The 20,858-nt window shown below is 35.9% G+C and overlaps 1 protein-coding gene across 1 annotated transcript; it reads left to right on the top strand.

Annotated features, from left to right (window-relative positions):
- Positions 1-3,464: 3,464 nt before the first annotated feature.
- LOC103489589 (SWI/SNF complex subunit SWI3D) lies at positions 3,465-20,214 on the top strand. The gene is made up of 7 exons (XM_008448817.3): positions 3,465-4,064; positions 5,693-6,213; positions 6,607-7,242; positions 8,070-8,236; positions 8,307-9,028; positions 19,210-19,397; positions 19,502-20,214. Exons 1-7 carry the CDS (start codon positions 3,599-3,601, stop codon positions 19,880-19,882), a joined length of 3,081 nt encoding a protein of 1,026 aa, XP_008447039.1. The 5' UTR covers positions 3,465-3,598; the 3' UTR covers positions 19,883-20,214.
- The last annotated feature ends 644 nt before the right edge of the window (positions 20,215-20,858 follow it).

Raw genomic sequence — 20,858 nt, 5'->3', positions numbered from 1 at the left:
CAATGCATAATAAGAATATCACATGCAAACTCTTACTTGAGTACAAAGGTCTAGTAGGAGAATCTCTTACTTGGAGATTAGCTTAACTAAGTTCTAACAGCAATAACCAAGCTTTCCCTAATAATGAAGTTCTAAACAGTAAGAGAAGATACTAAGTTCAATAACTTATTTAGTTCAATTTACCTAAAGTAGAGGTTATATTCCTAATTAACTTTAATTTAGGAAAAATTCACAGCTCAAAGTTTTCAATGAAATCTAACCAAATTAATCCAAAATTAAATATTTAGGGTCCAACAATTAATATATAATAGGTATTACCCAAAACCCATTAAATACTTACCAAAACTTACCAAAAATAAGGGAAAAAGATCAAAATATAGGCTTGTAGCTCAAAACAGCTTGGATAGAGAGGAAATCGGTTCGACTAAGGCAGGAAACGGCTCGACTAGGACGACGGCTCGCACGTGGCTAGGACCCAGCCAATGGCTTGCGTGCGGCTTAAAAGACAGGGAGCGGCTCGCGTGTGGCTCGGGTTAGGCTTGATGGATGAGCTAAGGCTTGACAATGAAGGAGAAGGTGAATAGTAACGCACGCACTACAAAGCCTTATTTAAACAAAAAATAATATAATTATTATTATTTTCTTTTTTTTCCTTTTGTTTTCCAAATAAACCAACTTCTTCTCTCTCTTCATTTAAAACTATCACTTTTATCTTCTTTTCTCTTCTCCTCAAAACAATATTCAATTTCCTTAATTATATTATATTATTTCCACAATATAATTATTCTTATCTTTACTAATCAAACTAATTATATATCCATATATATAATTATCCAAAATTCTCTAAACTTCAACCATAAAAATCAACCAATAACATTCACTTAAATTAAATCTTTCCACCAAGAGTTCCAAATTTCAAATAGTTAATTAAATATTTTTCCAAAAATATCTAATTAATACTAATTTCTACAAAATCAAATATTCTCTAGAATTAATTTAAATAACACCCAAAATAATTTCAACATGGTCAATAATTTAAAATTAAAATTACCTTATTTTGGGGCGTTACACCGTACAACATAAACTCCTAGGAAATTAAGGGTCCATTTGGTAATGTTCTCGTTTCCTGTGTTCATATTCCTTTTTTTAGTTTTTTAAGAAACTGGGGTGTTTGGTAATGTTCTTTGTTCTCGTTCTAAAAAAAATAGAAACGTTTCCCATTTTATAAGGAATTATTGGGAAAAAAAACAGTTTCTTCCATTCCGTTTCTCAATTATTTCTATTGGTTTCCTTTTCCTTTTTCTCAATTTATTTCTATTTGTTTCCTTTTCTTTTTTCTCAATTATTTTTATTGGTTTCCTTTTTCTTTTTTCTCAAATATTTTTATTGGTTTCCTTTCCCTTTTTCTCAATTGTTTTTATTTGTTTTCTTTTCCCGTTTCTCAATTATTTTTAGGGGTCTTTTCAAAAATATAACAAAGCGGTAAAATATTTACACTATATAGAACAATTCTAAAAATGGAAAAAGCCCACAGCCCCGCCATGGAAAATACCAAAAATGTCCCGTCAACAATGCGCGTAATATATTTGGTACATGATCGTTTAGATTTGGCTATTGTTTGGTACACGATCATTTAAATTTGTTTTTCAATTCTATCATTTCATTTGGTTACATGATCGTTTAATTAATTGGGTTACACGTTCGTTTAATTAATTGGGTTACACGTTCATTTAGATTTGGTTACATGATTGTTTAGATTTGACTACCCCAAATCTAAACGATTTTTTTCATGATCGTAAATCGTTTAGATTTGGCTACACGATCGTTTAAATTTAGCTATCCCAAATCTAGACAATGTTTTTTTTCAAAATTTGGACACGAGTTTAGAATTGGCTAAACGGATTTTTTTTAAGATTCTTTATACACAATCTTTTAGATTTGATTATACGATAATCTAAAAGGCTAAACTATTTTTTGGAAAATTTTTTATAGACGATTTTTTAGATTTGGTTACCCTAATCTAAACAACGTAAAAAAAGAAAAGAAGAAAGACGATATATGCAGCAAACGAAAAAACAGAAAAAGAAGAAAGATATGCACGCTGCGAAAAAAAAAGAGAAGAACAATGAAAGACGATAGAAAGAAATCAGATTTGGTTACCCAAATCTAGACGATGTAAAAAAAGAAGAGAAAAATAAAGAAAGATTTGAAAGAAATCGCAACTAAAAAAGAAGAGTAGGGGAAGAGGACGATAAAAAAATCGGAGAAGAACGATGGAAGGGCAAACTTGAAATATTTAAAAAATGACTAACTTTATGGGCTTTGTTACATAAATATATTTTAGTAGTTTGTTATATTTATGAAAGTTTCCCTTATTTTTATTGGTTTCCTTTTCATTTTTCTCAATTATTTTTATTTGTTTTCTTTTCATTTTTCTCAATTATTTTTATTTGTTTTCTTTTCATTTTTCTCAATTATTTTTATTGGTTTCCTTTTTCTCTTATCTCTATCGTCTTCCCCAAATAACTATCATTTTCCTCTTTCTCTCATCGTCTTACTCTACACGTTGTCTTCCTCTTCGCCTCTCATCGTCTTTCTCTACAATCCAGACTCTTTCTCTTCGTCGGATTCATAGTTTTCGTCTTCCTCTTTGCACGGATCTGAGTTTTCGTCGTAGGTTTTTCTCTCAAGCATTATAGGTAGCAAAGTTAAATGTTAAATTTTGTTTTGTTTCTTTTAATTCTGAATATTGAGAACATAATAACTTATTTTAAAATTAATATTACATTCTAGATGTCATAAAATTTCGAAGAAGTTGTTGAAATTAATGGATTAAAAAGTAAGTCGACATCATTTAAGAGAAATGGCCAGAGTGAGAGATGATATTGCCAATTAAATTTGGCAACATTTGAAGGAAAGATACATTTTATGTTTATGTTATTATTTTTATTTGTGCACCAGTACTTTTGTATTAAATGAATAAACTTTTGATAATTTTATTTTTTATGTTTAATGGATGACATATATTTTTGTTTAATCTTTAATTGAATTATATGTGAATAAAATAAAAAATAAATATTGAAGAAAATCAGTGAACAAGAAACCGTTATCAAGTACATTTTTTGTTTCTATTTCTTTTTTTCAATAAACAAAAAACATAAACAATTATCAAATACATCTATGTTTCTTGTTCTGAAAAAGAAGAAACATAAAACCTAAAACAAAGAACAAAAAAACAAGAAACAGGAAACAATAACGTTATCAAATGGGCCATAAAAATTGAATGGTCAGATAATGGTAAAATTTAAGACTAAATTGTTAAGTACAAATATTCTGATACTAAATTTCCAATTAATAAAAGTTTGGAGACAAAAGTATTCTTCAACCTTAATTAATTTAATATTTAACCTTCAGTAAAGTTTTGTAAAAAAATGGAATTTGCATTTTCCCCTCCTTTTATGGAAGCAAAAAATTGGAATCGCAAGTTCTCAATGTATCATAGAAGCAACAATATAATCGGCAAAAATGGTGTTCTCAATACCAAACACTATCATCTTCTTCTTCCACTGAATCCACCAACCTCCAACCAAGTCCTCACATGGAGGACAAGCGTCGCGACACCGCCAATATACCTTCCAATACCACCGATTCTTCCTCATCGGAGCCGCCTTCTTCTCGCCGTCGTGCTGGAGCTCACAAGCGAAAGGCTAGCGCTCTCGGTGCCTCTAACTCCTTATCCGCTCCTTCCAAACGTGTTACTCGCGACAAATCTGCGCTTTCCCATCCTCCAAATCATAACGGCCCCTTCACCCGAGCTCGGCTTGGCCCTAACAATGTCCCTGGAGCAGCATCGGTTAACGCGGCTGGAGGTCTTGCTCCCGGATCAGTTAAGGCGGACGGCTCTTTACTTCATTCCGAAGTTCAGCGTGGAGATGCGTTAGTTTCTGCGGCGGAGGAATTGAGCAAGGCGACTAGATTGGCGAATTTGGAGGCGTCTTTTGAAGCTGATTTCGAAGCTATTAAATCTCGAGGTGCAAAAGTTCATGTTGTTCCGAATCATTGTGGTGAGTTTCGGTTTACTCTTTTGCGAGATCCTGATTTGTGCAAAGTTTTGTGGGGGTTTGTGGAAATGACCTCCATGTTGAAAAAATGGAATAATAGGGGGAAATTTTGAAGTAAGGGCTTGGTATTTATATGGCTTGCAGAAAAGCTTCTCAATTTTCTTTCTTGTAATTAGCGATACATATTTAAACGTACATTTGGCTTCGTCAATCTGTTTCAAAGGAAGTTTAGTGTATCTTTTCATTTGGTGAAGAATTTCTTAGCAAAACGAGGGTAGTTTAGGAAATGGTGAGGGAGAAATAATAGTTGAATGTTGAGCTCCTTCATTTCTGAAACTGTGATAGTATTGGAAGTAAATGCGACAAATTTAAGACTTCTGAAATCTGATAGTTTCCGGGTGATTGTGCAGAAGGATGGTTTAAACAACTGGAAATTAGGCACCTTTCAATTTCACAACTTTCTAGCTCTTTTGTGTCTTTGTTCTATTCCTCATCTAGTAGAAAACCTTTTAAATGTCAAATTATGTTATGGTTTCCAAAGCCATGCTGCTTCTGATGAATGCGTGCAAATATTATACTGTCATCTTTTCAGTGTATTATCACGCAAAGAGCTTAGAGTAGAGGAGAAAATTTAGGGTTGGGGGCTTTGGTGTTTAAGTACCTTGACAGAAAAAACTTTCAAATTATTAATTAATTTTGTATGTGTGATTTTATTTTGTAATTCAATGACGTGTTTTGTTTGCCTCAGTTGTCTGTGTCATGGAAGTCTAATGGCCCAATGCATTTTTGCATTAACCTCAAGATGTAAGCTTTCGACATTGCAAATTTATTGGTCCTCAGTTAGTCATTTATGCAGCAGTGGCCGCCTAATAGTATAGCTGCTCTACAGTACTCAGATTTCATTTTAATGGTGCATTAGTTTTCAATAATTGATTTGTGTGGGGGTTGAGAGTTTCAAATTGAGCATGATTACCTTGTGGAAAACATTCTGATATGTGAAATATTTAGATTTCTGCTGTCTTGAATTGGTAGACAGAACTTCTTGATGGGCTTAAGGAGGAGTCCCAATCATTATTTTCTGTTTTCCTTTCTTCTGGCTGGCCTTCTATTTCTTGTGCATGGTTTGTTTCTGAACATCTTAATTATCTACAATATGTAACGGGAGAAGTTATCTGGTGGGCCTAGTGCTACCTTAGAATAACCGGCCATGCAATAAGTTTAATTCTTCCATGCTTGACAAATTTTTTTCCTTCCTTTCTGGTTCCTGAAACAAGTTTAATCCAAGGCTTTCTTTCTTTCAGTTTAATTAGTAAAGAGAGTATTGAATGATATAATATTAAATTCTTCTTTGCCCATAAGCTTAAGCTTTTAGGTCAGTTGGTGACTTAAGATAGTATTAGAGCAGATAGTTCAGGAAACGTCCGTCCCCTGCATTGTTTTTTCTTTCTCAATTAAAATAGATTTCTACTTGTGGTGCATTCGTCATAACCCACAAGTGACAGGAGTGTTGAATGATATATTAATAAATTCGTCTTCACCCATAAATTTAAGCTTTTGAGTCAATTGGTAATTTAAGAGAGAGAACAAGAGATCTATAAATTTGTTGATTATTGATTAATCTTTATTTTCAGGTTGGTTTTCATGGACAAAAGTCCATCCAATTGAGGAACGCACATTGTCTACTTTTTTCAGTGGAAAGGTTGCTAATCGAAGTCCCGATATTTATATTGAGATACGTAATTGGATTATGAAAAAATTCCATGCAAATCCTAGTACACAGATTGAATCAAAAGATTTATCTGAACTAGAAGTTGGAGAACTAGATGCTAGGCAGGAGGTGATGGAGTTTCTAGACCATTGGGGTTTGATTAATTTTCACCCTTTCCCAGCCACAGATTCAATTTCAACAAATGATGTTAATGATGAAAATCAAAAGGATTCTTTGGTTGAGAAGTTGTTTCACTTTGAAACATTGGAATCCTGCCCATCTGTTGTCCCAAAAATTAATGCCACCACTGCAGCTCCTCCTAGATTGCTTCGAGAATCTGCAATTTCTGAAGAGATTGTGAGGCCTGAGGGTCCATCTGTTGAGTACCACTGTAACTCGTGCTCTGGTGATTGCTCTCGCAAACGTTACCACTGCCAGAAGCGGGTTGGTTTTCCTTTTGTTTTGTTTTTTGTTTAATTTTGTTTTTTTAATAAGAAATAAAGGAATTTTATTAACAAGCAAGGAACAGCCTAAGGGGAAGGAGATAAGAATGCCCCTTTGGCCTTTCCCTTAAAATTCTAATGAGTATCGGCCTTCTGATCTTGAATTTCAAAAGGGAATCTTTGTGTCCCTCACATCATGCAGAACTCAGCAGCAGTTTGGTTTTCAATTTGAAATTCCTTTCCTTAAACAATTCATTGTTAAAATATCAAACACCAATTTTAGAATCACATGGATGCAAAATCATGACATTAAATTTCATCAGTTGCCTGATAAGTCAAAAGTTACATATATATATTTAAATACATATCGACTAATAATATTCATCTTTGACAGGCAGATTTTGATTTATGTTCGGAGTGCTTTAACAATGGGAAATTTGATTCCGATATGTCTTCATCAGATTTTATTCTCATGGAGTCTGCTGGGGTTCCTGGTGCTAGTGGAGGTAAGTGGACAGATCAGGAAACTCTCCTCCTCCTTGAGGCTTTAGAGCTTTATAAGGAAAACTGGAATGAGATTGCAGAACATGTGGCCACCAAAACAAAAGCCCAATGCATATTGCACTTCATTCAAATGCCAATTGAGGATACCTTTCTTGAATCGGAGGGCAATGTTGAAGTTGGTGGAAAAGAAACTACTGTTCCACCTTTAATTGAAAATGATGCCTCAGTTCCTTCTGATATCACTGAATCCGTGGATAATAAGGCTACTGGAAAAGAGGCTTCGAGTGTAGAAAATGTGAGCAAGGAAGATACAGGTGAGGTAAAAGTTGGGCAGGATAATCCAAAATCAGAGGATGTGGAAGGAAAAGGTTCATTAGTCAAGTCCACATCAAAAGATGGTGATCAGAAGGTTTCTGAAGACATTGCCTTGAATGCTTTGAGGGAGGCATTTGAAGCTATTGGTTATGTATTAACACCTGAGCACTCACTTTCATTTGCTGATGTAGGGAACCCTGTCATGGCACTGGTAAGTGGAAATTTAGAACACAAGAACTAATGAAATAGGCAGGCGTCCAAATTTTTTTTGGTTGATTTTGATTGATTTTTATCCGTTGGTACATTTCAAACCAGCTACAGTAGATTTTCTTTTGTCCTTTGTCGTTTTCTCTGATCGATATGTGGTTAATTCATTGCTGCTCTGAATCAGGTTAGGAATAAGTCTGATGGTTTCAAAGTTCCTCACTTTCCTATAAAAAACAATCTAAAAGAAAACCAGTATTGAGATTTGTGCAGCAAACCAATTGGCTTCTTCTGTCTATTGAACTTGTTTCTGGAATTTTCTTCAATTTTTGTAAGTCAATGTTTTACGTGATGGATCTTTTCGATGACATGGCAGGCATCTTAGTTTCTGTTAACCTATAAGATGACCAGACTGCAAAGGAGCAATTTGAGGTTCACATTGTATGAAATTTTCTACTTTGCTTGGAGGTGTATGCTAGCTTTGTTGATTCTAGTCTCTTGCTATTGTTTTTCTTTTCTTCTTATATATTTCAATTCAAATTCTCTACACTAGAAAGCGAAGGCTTATCTTGAGCCTGCCTTAGCATTCCAGAATTTTGCTTTGTCATATGTATTTGTAGATGAACCAAGTTTTGGTAGTTACAAGTTCTCGTTCATTGGCTTCTGTCGTTGCTCAGGTTTACCTTCTGTTTAGTTATTATCATACTTATCATATTTATAGGTGGAGCAGAAAGGCTGAATCCTGTACTCTTTGTTCTTTTCCTGGAATTAACACTCCTTCAAATCATAAATTTCATTCCTGGATGTTTAACTATTTAAACATTTGCTTTTCAGGCTGCATTCCTTGCACGCTTAGTTGGATCAGATGTTGCCAGTGCCTCAGCTCGTTTCTCTTTGAAAAGCATATCTCAGAAATCTCCCAGTTTAGAACTGGCTACAAGGCACTGCTTTATTTTAGAAGATCCACCGGATGACAAGAAGGCACAAGATAATTTAGAGAGGTACATGAGACAACTTGGCATGCTTCTTTCAGTTTGTTCCTGTTTTTTGATCCCACTCATTCTTTTGCAGTGTCGACAATGTGGAAGCTCAGAAAAATGATAAGGAAGAGAGTGCAAAACAGAGTGAAGACAATTCTACTTCAGTCTTAGATGACAGAGCCTTATCAACTAATAACAGTAATAACAAAAGTGGGGAATCTGTGACAAAGGAAACAACGGAGAATGGAAATTCTTCAGATGCTATTAGAGAACACAACCCAATCATCAATCATGGTTCAGACACATCTAGTAATTTGAAAGAATTGGGGGAAAAAGAATTGCTGAAGGATGAAAAGACAGGCATTGTGAAGGAATCTGAAAATTTAGAATCAAAATTGACATCAAATCCAGTTGAAACGTCGGGAGAAGGAACTACTGTTGAAAAACCATTAGAATCAACGTTGTCATCAAATGATGTACATATGTCAGATTTGCAGCATGCTGAAAAATCTGAGATTCAGAAACAAGTTCCACCTCATTCTGCCAAAACATCAAAAGAAGTAGATGATGAGACAAAACGTTTATCATCTGGGGATGAGCCTCAACCAATAAGTTCTGCTAATTCTGTGAAAGAAGCCTCAAACGATGTAGCTATGGTGTCCGATTCTCATGATAAGAATGAGGCTAGACAAACTGAAACATCTAAATCTTTGGTTAACCAGGGACCAAACAAGGTCTCTGATTCTTTGCCCTCAGAAGAGAATGCGAGTACAGAACCAGTCAAACCAAATTCAGCTGTTGAAAGAAGAGCAGGTACATGTCCCGTTCTAATTTTGTATTTTTGGACCTTCCACCAGTTCAGGTTACATTTTTCAATATTTTTTTTGAAGAGAAACATTTAATCAATATTTCATTGATGAATGGAATTACAAAAGAGCACCATGTTCCATGAAAGATTACATCAGACTATTCCAAGATGATGAAAGAGCAGTGATGTTGTAATTACAAAATTAAGAAGTGAGTTTATACCAAGAGAGAGATGTATAACAAATGTGATCAAAGAATAAAATGAAGTCCATATCCATGCCCTTTAAGATGCGATGATTCCTCTCTTTCCAGATGAACCGAAGAAAGCCTTTGATGATGCAGAATAAAGTCTCTCCATCCTTTTTAAATGGATGACCGCGTAGAAGCATATTTATGAGGCTGAAGGTGTCATCCAGGATGTGCATAAGGGATTTGCAGCTTTTATGGCATAAAACACACCAACTCGGGCAAGAAAAAATCCAGGGAGGTTTTTGGATCAGGGTGTCGGTTGTATTAACGCTGCCACGGCTAACTTCCAATTGAAAAAACCGAACCTTTTTTGGTATAGACCCCTCCATATATTTTGTAGAAGGCAGCATGGTGGGTGTTCCCCTCGAAGGCAAGATAATGAGATTGAGATTTAGAAGAAAACTGACTAGATTTATCGAGAACCCATTTCCTACAGTTCTCAATCATAGGTCTCGACGGAGGTGCAGCAAAGTGGATAAAATAGACCACTCAATAGCTTCAATTAGGTTAGGCCTCAAACCAAGGTCCCAATCCTTGTGTTCACTCTTCCAACAATGAGCAATGGTCACCCACTTCCAATTGATAAGAGAATAAAGGTGAGGAAACCCTTAAGGGGGGAGGATGAACCAACCCAACTTTATCAGACCAAAAGGACGACTCCTCATCATTGCCAATGATATTGACAATATTTTGATGAATGACCCCTCATCATTGCCAATGATATTGACAATATTTTGATGAATGACCCCTCATCATTGCCAATGATATTGACAATGTTTTGATGAATAATCTCCACCTGTTCAACTATATGTTTCCAAGGGCCTTTAAATTGATTTAGATAGCTACGACGAGGTTGAACAGAAGATCCTTATTTAGCGTCAATAATGTGTCTCCATAAAGCCCCCCTTTCAAAATGATATCTCCAAATCCATTTGTGAAATTGTTCAAGGCTTTTCAAAGCTTGCTCGTCCTAAGAGAATGGGGAATACTAGTTATTTCCTATTGATTTTGATTTTTTTTAGGAACTTTCTCAAATACTTTGATGTATGTTTCTGGGGGAAAAAAGATCATCAAGAACTGCAAAAGGAATGCAGGACTTTTTATTAAGTTTCCTACGAATACTGAACTTGGATGTCCAACGTCTTAATGCCAAATTCATTTTGTCTGAGCTCTAGAGAAAACCTTGTTCATTACAGGCATGATAGACCTCTATCTACCTGATCTCCTGCCCCAGTAATCTGAGTAATTCAAGTGGTTAAAGCTTATGCCATAATCAAAAGGTTAGAGATACTTCATCTTCAGATGTTTGGTTGAACTATTTTTTTTTTTGAATAATAATAAAAATTCCCATACTCCTTAGGCTGCTTTGTTTGACTTTTTGTGATTAGTTTCATCCTCTATCATTTCCTATAAAAAATAAAAATTTAAAACAAAAGTAAAATGGATTTCTATCTGCTTGCCAATAGGAGGATTCTTTCCTCCAGATTTGAGAATGCTTGTACGCAAGAGAACCGAGTTTGATCATTGTGCATAGTTCTTAGTTCAAATTGGAAATAGCCTTTGGCTAGTTGTAAATTCTTATCCTTCTTTTTATTTTCAGGAGTAAGGTTGGCAAGGTTTCTATGGTTTGCTTGGACATTCCTCCATGAAAAAACTTGTAGTGGTCATGAATCGTGGAACTGAATAAACAAGTGTGCTGACGAAAAAGAGTTGGGTATTGGGAAAAAAGAGATTGTGTAATCTAAGGATCCAAGTTGTTTAGACCAAAGATGCTTGAAATGAAAGCAGAATTGGGAAAGGTTGCATATCAGAGAAGAATTGTCCAAATAAAATGTTCAAGTGTTAAAGTTAAACCTTAATGGTTCAAACACAGGAATTTAACTCAAATTTTTCCACAATATTTTCTGTGGAAGGAAGAGTCGAAATGGATTAGTAAATGATCAGATGGATCTTATGTTGAATCTCTAGAAGAATTTCATCGAATGTTTTTCTTGGAAATCTTTCTTTGAATTCATGTTTAGGGAGGAATGTTAACTGGACTACTGGAGACTTTTCAGGAAATTATCTGAAGATAAGCATGACTTGTTTAAGAGACAAAGCATTAAGAGGGTTCATGGGATTCCACTCATAGCATTTAGAAAGGTCGTTTTTCTGGAGGTATCTTAATTGTATGCAAGTCACTACCTTCCTTGCATGGGACTCATGGATTATAGAATTTATTCCTTCACTTCCATAAATGTGCTTATGGTCCTTCGAGGTATAGGGAGAGGGATTGTTTCTAGGAGGAGCTAGAGGTCGGCTTGGTCTGTGCATTTAGTGCTGGTGTTTAGTCAGTGGTTATGATTTGACAAGGCTTCCCACTGAAGAGTCCAATGAAGGCAGATTCTCTAGATCTACTTAGGCAAGACTTCCGTGGATGAGTCATTAGTGTGACTTATTGGATCCCTCACTTATGAATAAGAACTTTTGCATAGCTTTTCATGCGTTCCATTGCAGTTCGCTGCACCTGAATATTATCCGTACGATGTGTAATATTTGTTTCATGGGTTTATGCAATCTATCCCAGGATCACTTTGGTTTGTTTCACTTTCTTCTTGATGCATATCGGCTGGGACTCTTGTCCTAGATTTAAAATTTAGATTAGCAATCTATTTCTCAGTGGTAGTTAAGTGATGTCGGAGGAAAGTGGGACTCTTTTTTACCTCAAAACAGAACAATAGTAACAATAGTTGCTAAAGAGATCTTCAAAACTGAAAATAAGTTCTACAAACTACCCTGAATATAATTCACATAAACCAACCAGTTTTCATACGTATAATCGCAAAATCTCAGATCCATCCTAAAGGAAATATCCCAACTGGACAAAAAGAATAACCCTGAATCTTGAACGGTCTAGTTTTGAACAATCTAATCCCCCACCCCCACCTACTGGCTCATTAATTCTCCTATTATTTCTTTCCAACAGAATGTTCCATAATTAGTATTGGCTTAATCCACAACTTTTAGTTCTTCCCTTGATATAAGTTCCTCCTAACATTTGTTCCACATTTCCTTCTAGTGAACTGTCAAAAATCCGAGAAAAGCTAGAAACTTGCAAACTTAGAAAATTCTAAATCTTTTTTCTGAAAGAATTTGAGAAAACAAATGAGAAGACGGGAAGGCTTGAAATTCATGAAAAGGCTTTCTTCCTTTAGGTCCTTATTGTGAGTGTTAGAATGTGTCTCCTTCTTTAGTGAAATTTTCGTAACCTATGAGGAACAATAAAATTTTAATGGCATAATGGACTTAATTCTCTTGAAGAATTTATAGCAAGTTGAGACTTGAGAGAGTAGGGAAGTATCTAAGTGTGTATGAGTTGCTTGTACAGAAGAAGAAACAAGTTGGCGTGAGAAATCAAGTGTCGTCTAGGATGGAAAGATTGTAACCTTTCTTTCATAGAATTGCTAGATTCAAAACAAAACTTTGTTTATGGTTAATAACGATGGATTAACTAAAAGTTTGGGAGGTGGTCCCTTTCACTTTTGAGTTGTGGGATGGGTGCTTTTGAATATGGAGGAAACCTTTAGCTTTCTAGGGAGTTAAGGAAATTGGATAGTTCGGTGAATTACAGGAGCAAGAAAGCCTCTAAGGAGGCGGGGCCTTCTTTGTTAAAATGTTAAAAATGTTTCTTGGAATGTTAGAGGTTTGGTGGGTCAGAGTAAAAAGGAAGTTGGTTAAGGAGGTGCTCAACCAAAAGTGTCAGGATATTGACTCATTCATGGAAACTAAAAGAAGTTAGTTTTGTAGGACTATTGCTAGTCATGAGGGTGGAGCGGGAGGTCCTAGAAGCCGAGGGGTTGTTAGGAAGGATTCTTTTAATGTGGAATTCGAGATCGTATGTTGCCATAGAGGTGGTTAGGGGTAGACATTCCATTTCTGTTGCTTTTGTGGATAGTGATAGTGAAGTTTTTTGGTTACTAGAGTCTACGGTCCCCCGAGAATTAGAGGAAGGGGGTTGTTTTAGGAGGAGTTAAGGGATCTTTATAGTTATTGTGGCTTGAGGTGGTGTCTGGCAAGAGACTTCAACGTTGTTCGGTCCTCCGATGAAAATGCTTCTAGTGGGAGAATTACTAGATCTTGAGAATGTTTAATAAGTTCATTGACGATAGCGGTCTTTTTTTATCCTTCTTTAGTTGGGGATAAGTTTACTTGGGCAAACTGTTGGGCTGCAACGAGGATCAATAGGTTTCTCTTATAGGAGGATTAGATTGAGAGGTATGGTATCCCTAGGCAATCAGGAGGGTCGAGAATTGCTTCAGACCATGGGCCTATCTTTCTTTCTTTGGGTTCTCTGAATTGGGGTCCGTCTCCTTTCCGGTTTGAGAATATGTGGCTTGATCACCCTTCTTTCAAAGCTAATATTTTGGCTTGATGGAATGTCCTTGTTCAAGGAAGATGGAAGGGCTATTGGTTTATGGAAAAGTTGAGAGTTTAAAATAATCAGCTTAAAGAGTGGAATAGAGAGGTTTTTTTTTTGGAGATATCAAGTTTAAAAAGGAGATTGTGGCTAGGATTGACGAGATTGATGCTATGTAGTTGGAAGGTTCCTTGGATAATGCTCTTAAGGAGGAGAGGTTTAACTTAAAAGGGACCTTCCTTAGTTGATTAGGAAGGAAAATGTGAGCTGAAATCAAGTGGGCTAAGGATGGGAATTGTAATATTGGCTTTTTCCGTAGAATGGTGAGTGGTAGAGGAACAAGAATCATATAGGCCTTTTGTTGTTAGACAATGGGCAGAGTACAAGAGATGGTAAGGTGATTGAGGAGGAAATCATTAAGTTCTTCTCAAGCCTTTAAAATTCTGAAGTTAGGGCCAAGCGTTTGTGGAAGGTATTGATTGGAGCCTTATCTCGACTAGGGAGGATGAGGATTTGGTGAGTCCTTTTACCATGGAAGAGATTAAGAAGGTTCATTTTAGTTTCTGGATGGCTTTTCTCTTGCTTTCTTTTAGGAAAATTGGAATTTGGTCAAAGGTGATTTGGAGAGAATGTTTAATGAGTTTTATGAAAGAGGTATTTTAAATAGCTCGTTGGTGGAAACCTTCATTTGCTTGATTTCTAAAAAGAATAACACTTATAGGGTCAAGGATTTTAGGTCTATTAGTCTTATTACCGGTGTTCATAAGATTTTGGCTAAGGTTCTTGCTAATCGATTAAGAAAAGTAATGCCATCTACTAGGCCCAAGGTGCCTTTTTGGTGGGAAGGCAGATTTTGGATCAACCCATTATTGCATGAAGCTATTGAGGAGTACAAATCGAGGAAAAGAGAAGGTGTGTTGCTTATGCTTGATTTTGAAAAGGTGTATGATCATGTGGATTGGGATTTTTTGGATAGAGTTTTGATGAAAAAAGGGTTTGGCTATAAGTGGAGAAGTGGATGGGAATGTGTAAGAAATGTGAAATATTCTATTCTCATTAATGGAAACCCAATAGGGTTGATTCAAGCCTCTAGAGGTTTAAGACAAGGGGATCTTGTATCTCCTTTTCTGGTGGATGTTTTAAGTCGGATTATTTATAGGGGTGGGAGGAAACATTATTGATTCTTTCAGGTTATAAGGAATGAAGTTGCCTTGTTGCCTCTTCAATTCACAAATGATACTATGCTTTTCTGTTCTAGAAAAGAGGGGTCCCTCCTCATTCTTAACCATATGGTGGCTTTCTTTAAAAATTTGTCTAGGTTAAAAATTAATAGGAGCAAATGTTCCATTTTTGGTATTAACACAGATCAATTTAGGTTGCAGACATGGGCGGGGATGTTTGATTGCAAGGTTGGCTCTTTCCCTTCGTCATATCTAGGGCTCCCCCAGGGTGGAATTCAAGAGCTTTGACCTTTTGGTTCCCATTCATCGTATCTAGGGCTCCCCCTGGGTGGATAGGCTTGTTAGGAGGTCTACTCTTGTTGGGCCTTTTTGCTACTTTGCTTTGTCAGAAGGCGAAGGAAGACCTTGATCAGCTTTTTTAGGATTGCCCGTATGCTTGTGCTTTGTAGAGTTTTTTTTTTTTGAAACAGAAATGGATCTCTTTATTTATAGATAAAAAGAGAATAGCTCCAGGTGCAAGAGAGTTATAGAAGAGCTAAGCAATAAATAAGGATCAGTAGTTACACTCGGACATCTCAACTAGGTCGACATCCCCTTAACTACCTTATCATATCCAGAAGGACAAAAGCAAAAATGGAAAAATAAACTCAATACTAAGACATGATAATGAATCTTTAAGCCCTCCCCCTCCATAAGGCCTAAAGGAGTTCAGTACAAAGAGAAGCACCATAATAAAGGGAAGAGAGGGTATCAACAGAATAAAATAAAACGTGGAAAGATAAAAGCTCTCCATTTTAAGTTGAGATCTTGGATTGTGTAGCTGCTGGAAAGTTTTGAGAGGGTGCACCAAGAAGAACCATTTCTATGTGCTATATCAAAACAATCAAAACAACCCATCGATTTATCAAGAAAGACTGTTTGGTTCCTTTTTGACCGCATTTTCTCATAGTAGTGTGGCTTCTTTATGCAAGTTGGAACCTCTTAATAAGGTCTTCACATTGTCTTTAAAATCTGCTCCAAAAACCCAAGATAGATTAAATTCTTTAAAAAATGTTTTCCTAACACGATGCTGAATATTTACGAAAGATGAATCAAGTGTAGTGAGTTTTTTATTCTGTAGACAAAACAGGCAAATGGAGGGGGAGGGTAGCTGTTAGGCAGTTATGTTGCATAACTGAGGATACACTCAAATTTCTCACCATCAAAATCCAAAACAAAATATTCACCCTTCTCGGGTTGTCAAATTTTCAAATAGCTTTATAGAGTGGTTTGTTCGGAAGGGAGGAAGGGGATAAGTGATGAGTAAGGGACTAGGCTGTCTTGATTTTCAGAAGGGCTTTTATCTACAATTTTACTAAGAAGTGATGGGAGTTCTATTATTTTTTCATCTTTTAGCAAACGACGGAAAATAATTGACCATGATGCCAATGAAAAGTCCAAGTGATCAGCAACCGTGCCATTGGGGAGTAGGGGAATTTTAAAAAGTCGATGGAAGGCGGAATTAAAAGGAATTTCACTCTCCCATGGGTCTAGTCAAAAGGCTGTCCTACCATTTCCCAATCTAAAAGTTGCTAAAGCATCTATTTTCAGCCATGATCTGGAAATCTAACCCAAGGGCTTCTCAACCATTTTCCTTCTTTGCATGCAGTATGCCAATTAAAAGTATCTTTGCCATGTATGATTCTTACCACTTTACACCATAGAGTCTTCTTCCCCCAAGTAGCTTCAGCCCCATCTAGCTAAAAGGGCCAAAATTTTTGCTGTGAACCCTCCTAAACCAAGACCACCATCCACCAAATCTCTGGTGACCGTTTCCCATCTAGCAAGATTGATTAATTTTGCTGCCTTTGTTTCCCTCCCAAAAGAAATTCCTGAGAATTCTTTCAAGTTTTGAAATGATTCCTTCAGGCATTAGAAAAGTAGACACGTAATAGGTGAGAAGGTTGGAGAGAACCGACTTACATAAGGTAGTTCTTCCCCCTCTTGATAGATTGAATCTTTTCCATTTATCTACCTCTGTATCAATTTTTCGATCACCAGTTGCCAAAAAGAAGTTTGTTTAGGGTATCCTCCCAAAGATAGACCAAGGTAGATAATGGGAAGATGATCTACCTTGCATTTGAAGATGGCAGCCATGAACAGAAACTCACTTTCAAGAAGTTCGTTGCAGGGGTTCGGTGTTAGCCATGCTGGTTGGTCATAGGGGTGTTCGTGCGAGGATCGAGGAGTTCCTTTCTTATCGAGGCTTCAGAGAGAGGGGGTTTCTTATGGATCGTTGGGATGTGCACTATTTTGTCGGATATTTTGGGGGAGAGGAATGATCGAGTGTTTCATGGTAGGGAAAGGGATCATAGTGAGGTTTGGTCTTTGATTAGATTTCACGTTTTCCTTTGGGCTTCGATTTCGATGACCTTTTGTAGTTATTCCATTAGTGGCATTCTTCTTAGTTGGTTCCCTTTCTTTTAGTTGGAGTGTTTTTGTAGGTTGGTTTTTCTTGTATGCCCTTGTATTCCCTAGTATTCCCTAGTATTCTTTCATTATTTTTTGTGTAATGAAAGTTGTTTTTCTCATAAAAAAATGGAGGAAACCCTTTAATCATCTGCTCCTCCATTGTGACTTTATCTTCTTGATTATGGAATTTACATGGCTGGTAACTTAAGAATTCCTTTTTTCCTCCGTGAGAAGGTGGGCTGTTGGCGTATGGAAGATACTCATGCATAAGTCAAGATTGTTGGAAGATGTGCCTTTAGAGCTCTTTTATGGCACATTTGATAGGAAAGTAATATGCGTTCCTTCAGATAGGTTCTCTTTTTTTTTTTGGTAGTCATCTACATAATGTCTTTTTAGATTTCTTTATATATGAAATTCTGTTGTAATCAGAACCTATGAACAATCGTTAGTAATGGTCGTGGAGTATTTTTTTTCGGTGCCCTAACCCCTGACCCTTTTTGTATTTCTTGTTCTCTTTTGGAATACAGCCTTCTTGTTTCTTATGAAAAATAGTGATGGAGTAACTATTTAAGGGAAAGCGGTGGAAAGTGAGGTTGTCAGCTTTTTCCTTCTTGGTTGCACCACCCCAAGTTTTTAGTCTTTTTGTGGATGGGACAATGGTGTAGCCTAAGTAAATGCAAACTACAAATAGTAGTTTGAAAATGCTCTTTACTCTTGATGAGATTAAGTAGACGCGTTTAGTTTTTATATCAAAAAAGGATTTCTTTATAAATAATATTTTCTTTGTATAATTTGAAGGTAACTTATTATCACCTATGGGTTTGATCCAAACTTTTGTTGTCTTCGTTTAAATTCCTCTAGATAGTGCAACATAAAGTTGTCCATGAGAAAACACATTCTTTAGGAAGATATATAGGAATTGTTTTTCCTTGTGCTTTGGTAATTGTCATTGCAAAGCATAAATGATCGTGAAATTGTTTTCTCTTGGAACTTGAATGAATATCCATTGTCATTTTGTGGGCTTAATGGTATTCGTGGAAGAAAAACTTGTTCTCCTGCATGATCACTCATTGCTATTTCAGCATGTATAGTATTTTTGCTAAATGATCGGCATACCAATACACAATCCATTAGATGAATCCAAATTTCTCAATAACAATATTGGTAGAAAAAATCAAGGAAGCCTTTTATACAGTAGAAAAAAGTTTACAAAAAATTTTCAACTTGAGTCTTTAAATTTGTATTGTTAATTAGAATTAATAAGATATTTAATTTGTAACTAATTTCTAAAATGTAAAAGAAAAACCATTTGCATTTCAACTCTTCAAAAAGTAGTGGAAGAGGGTATGCCTTTTATAATTATATATATTACAAAAAAAGATAAAATTAAAAATGAATTTATTAGAAAATCAAAGTCATTTGGAACATAGAACTAAACTTAAGGGTATCATGGAGAGAAAAAAGTTTATCCACATTGAGACTTTTATATATACTATAGACTATAGATATATGGACCACAAAGTATTTGGACGTTATAATCAGGCTTGGTCTTTTGTGGTCTTTTGTGCCGAAGATGGTTAACTTCGTGTGGTTTCCTATCTTTCTTTTTCCTTTTTTTCAGAGTATTTCTCGCCTATTATATGCCACTCATTACAAACCTCGATCCTATGAGTGCTGAATCTTTAAATGTGTGGGAAACACCCTTTACATTTTGTGGTGTATAATCATACTTGATTTTCTGAACTTTTAGGATAACACACTCAGCAAAATCATGAATTTTCATTTGTTAAGCTCGGCTAGAACAAGAAGTATACGAAAATGCATTCTTTATTGTAGCTTTATGTAAGGCTTTTCCAAATCCGTATTTGTTAACACAACCCTTTGTTAACCCTTTATTTGTTCCTTAACAGATGATAATCAAAGCAAGGACAATAAAGAAGAAAACTCCAACAGTACAGGTAAAAAAGAAGAAAAGATTGATAAGCTGAAGTGTGCTGCGGTTACAGCACTGTCTGCAGCTGCAGTGAAGGCAAAAATACTGGCTAATCAGGAAGAGGACCAAATCCGTCAACTTGCCATGATCTTAATCGAAAAGCAGGTAACTCAATTGAAATCAACTTCCTTTTCCAGACCATCGTTCCCTATTCTCATTTTCTAAAAACATTTTTAACGAAACTTAAAACTGCCCCCTCTTTTCTGTAGCTGCACAAGTTGGAAAGCAAGTTAGCATTCTTCAACGAGATGGATAATGTGACAATGAGAGTGAGGGAGCAACTAGACAGGTCAAAGCAGAGGCTTTTCCAAGAACGTGCACAGATAATTGCTGCTCGACTCGGCCTACCTGCTTCGTCATCACGAGGTGTGGCACCGACGTTACCAGCAAATAGAATGGCCACGAACTTTCCAAACTCAGCCCCAAGGCCTCCAATGGGCATGACACCCCAAAGGCCACCGACTTCAGGTCCGCCGGGTATGGCTCCTACTAACCCTAACCCCCAATATGCGACCAGCAGTACAACAATTTCTGGGAGTTCAATTCGCCCTGCGAATCAGGACACACTTTCTTCTGTTGGGACCAAGTAAAACTCAACATTAGCTTGCATGTTGAGATTGCAACCATTTCAATACAGTAGAATTCACTTCAGTTTACTGTGTAACCTATTTGATTTTAATGTTGTATTATATTCAATCAACTAGGAACATTTTGAAATTTGGAAGGAAAAGAAAATCTAATGTAGCTTACCTGACTTTACAGTCCCTTCGTATGCTGACCAGCCCGCTGTCTCTTCTCCAAAATCTCACCACTTTAGTGGTTTTCGATTGGACATTTCGTAATATACATAGTAAAAACTTTGGAGAAATATGTTTTCTTTTTAGTTTAATAAAATGTGCTGTGTGGTCTCATCTCAGAAGTACATTTATGCCTGGATTATGTTTATGTTGAAAATATAGTTGTTTGAAACTTTATGACCATCATGAGTTTGGACTGATGATAAATGAGGAAATGGATTTTATAAAGGGTCAAAATAAGAAGTGGATTTAATATGCAGTGGTTATTCATTTAGGATTTTTGGTATTCTACTAGTTAATCCATATACAACGTAGATGAAGATTTAGTATTCTACAAGTAAAAAACTTGTAAGGAATGTAAGTCCATTGACTCCAAAAGTGACATTTATGTTTGCAACTTTATTTGTTCATTTGTTTGTATTTTAGTTTTGGATGAAATAGCAATTACCAATGTTATATCTATTCAATTAGTTTGTCTTCCCTTTGCTTTTTAATCAAAATGAATTACAGAAAAATGGAATACTGCTCTAACTGGTAACGGATTGAAATTTCCATATCAAAATTATTCGATACGCCATTTCAGATCATTTCTCCTATTATCCAAGCGAAGACTTTCAACTTTTTTATTCTTGATTCTTCTTTTATCATCTGTCTACAAATCACATTAATTTAACGTAAAGCATTAAAACAGCGACCTTGGCATAAACAATCCTGGCCGCAGATTTAAAATATATTGGAGCAAGATCCAAAGCATGAAAAAAAAAGAACC

Source organism: Cucumis melo, chromosome 1 (assembly GCF_025177605.1).
Source record: "Cucumis melo cultivar AY chromosome 1, USDA_Cmelo_AY_1.0, whole genome shotgun sequence".
Lineage (NCBI taxonomy): Eukaryota > Viridiplantae > Streptophyta > Magnoliopsida > Cucurbitales > Cucurbitaceae > Cucumis > Cucumis melo.
The sequence above is the reverse complement of the archived record's forward strand: the minus strand, read 5'-3'. Positions and strand labels throughout refer to the sequence as shown.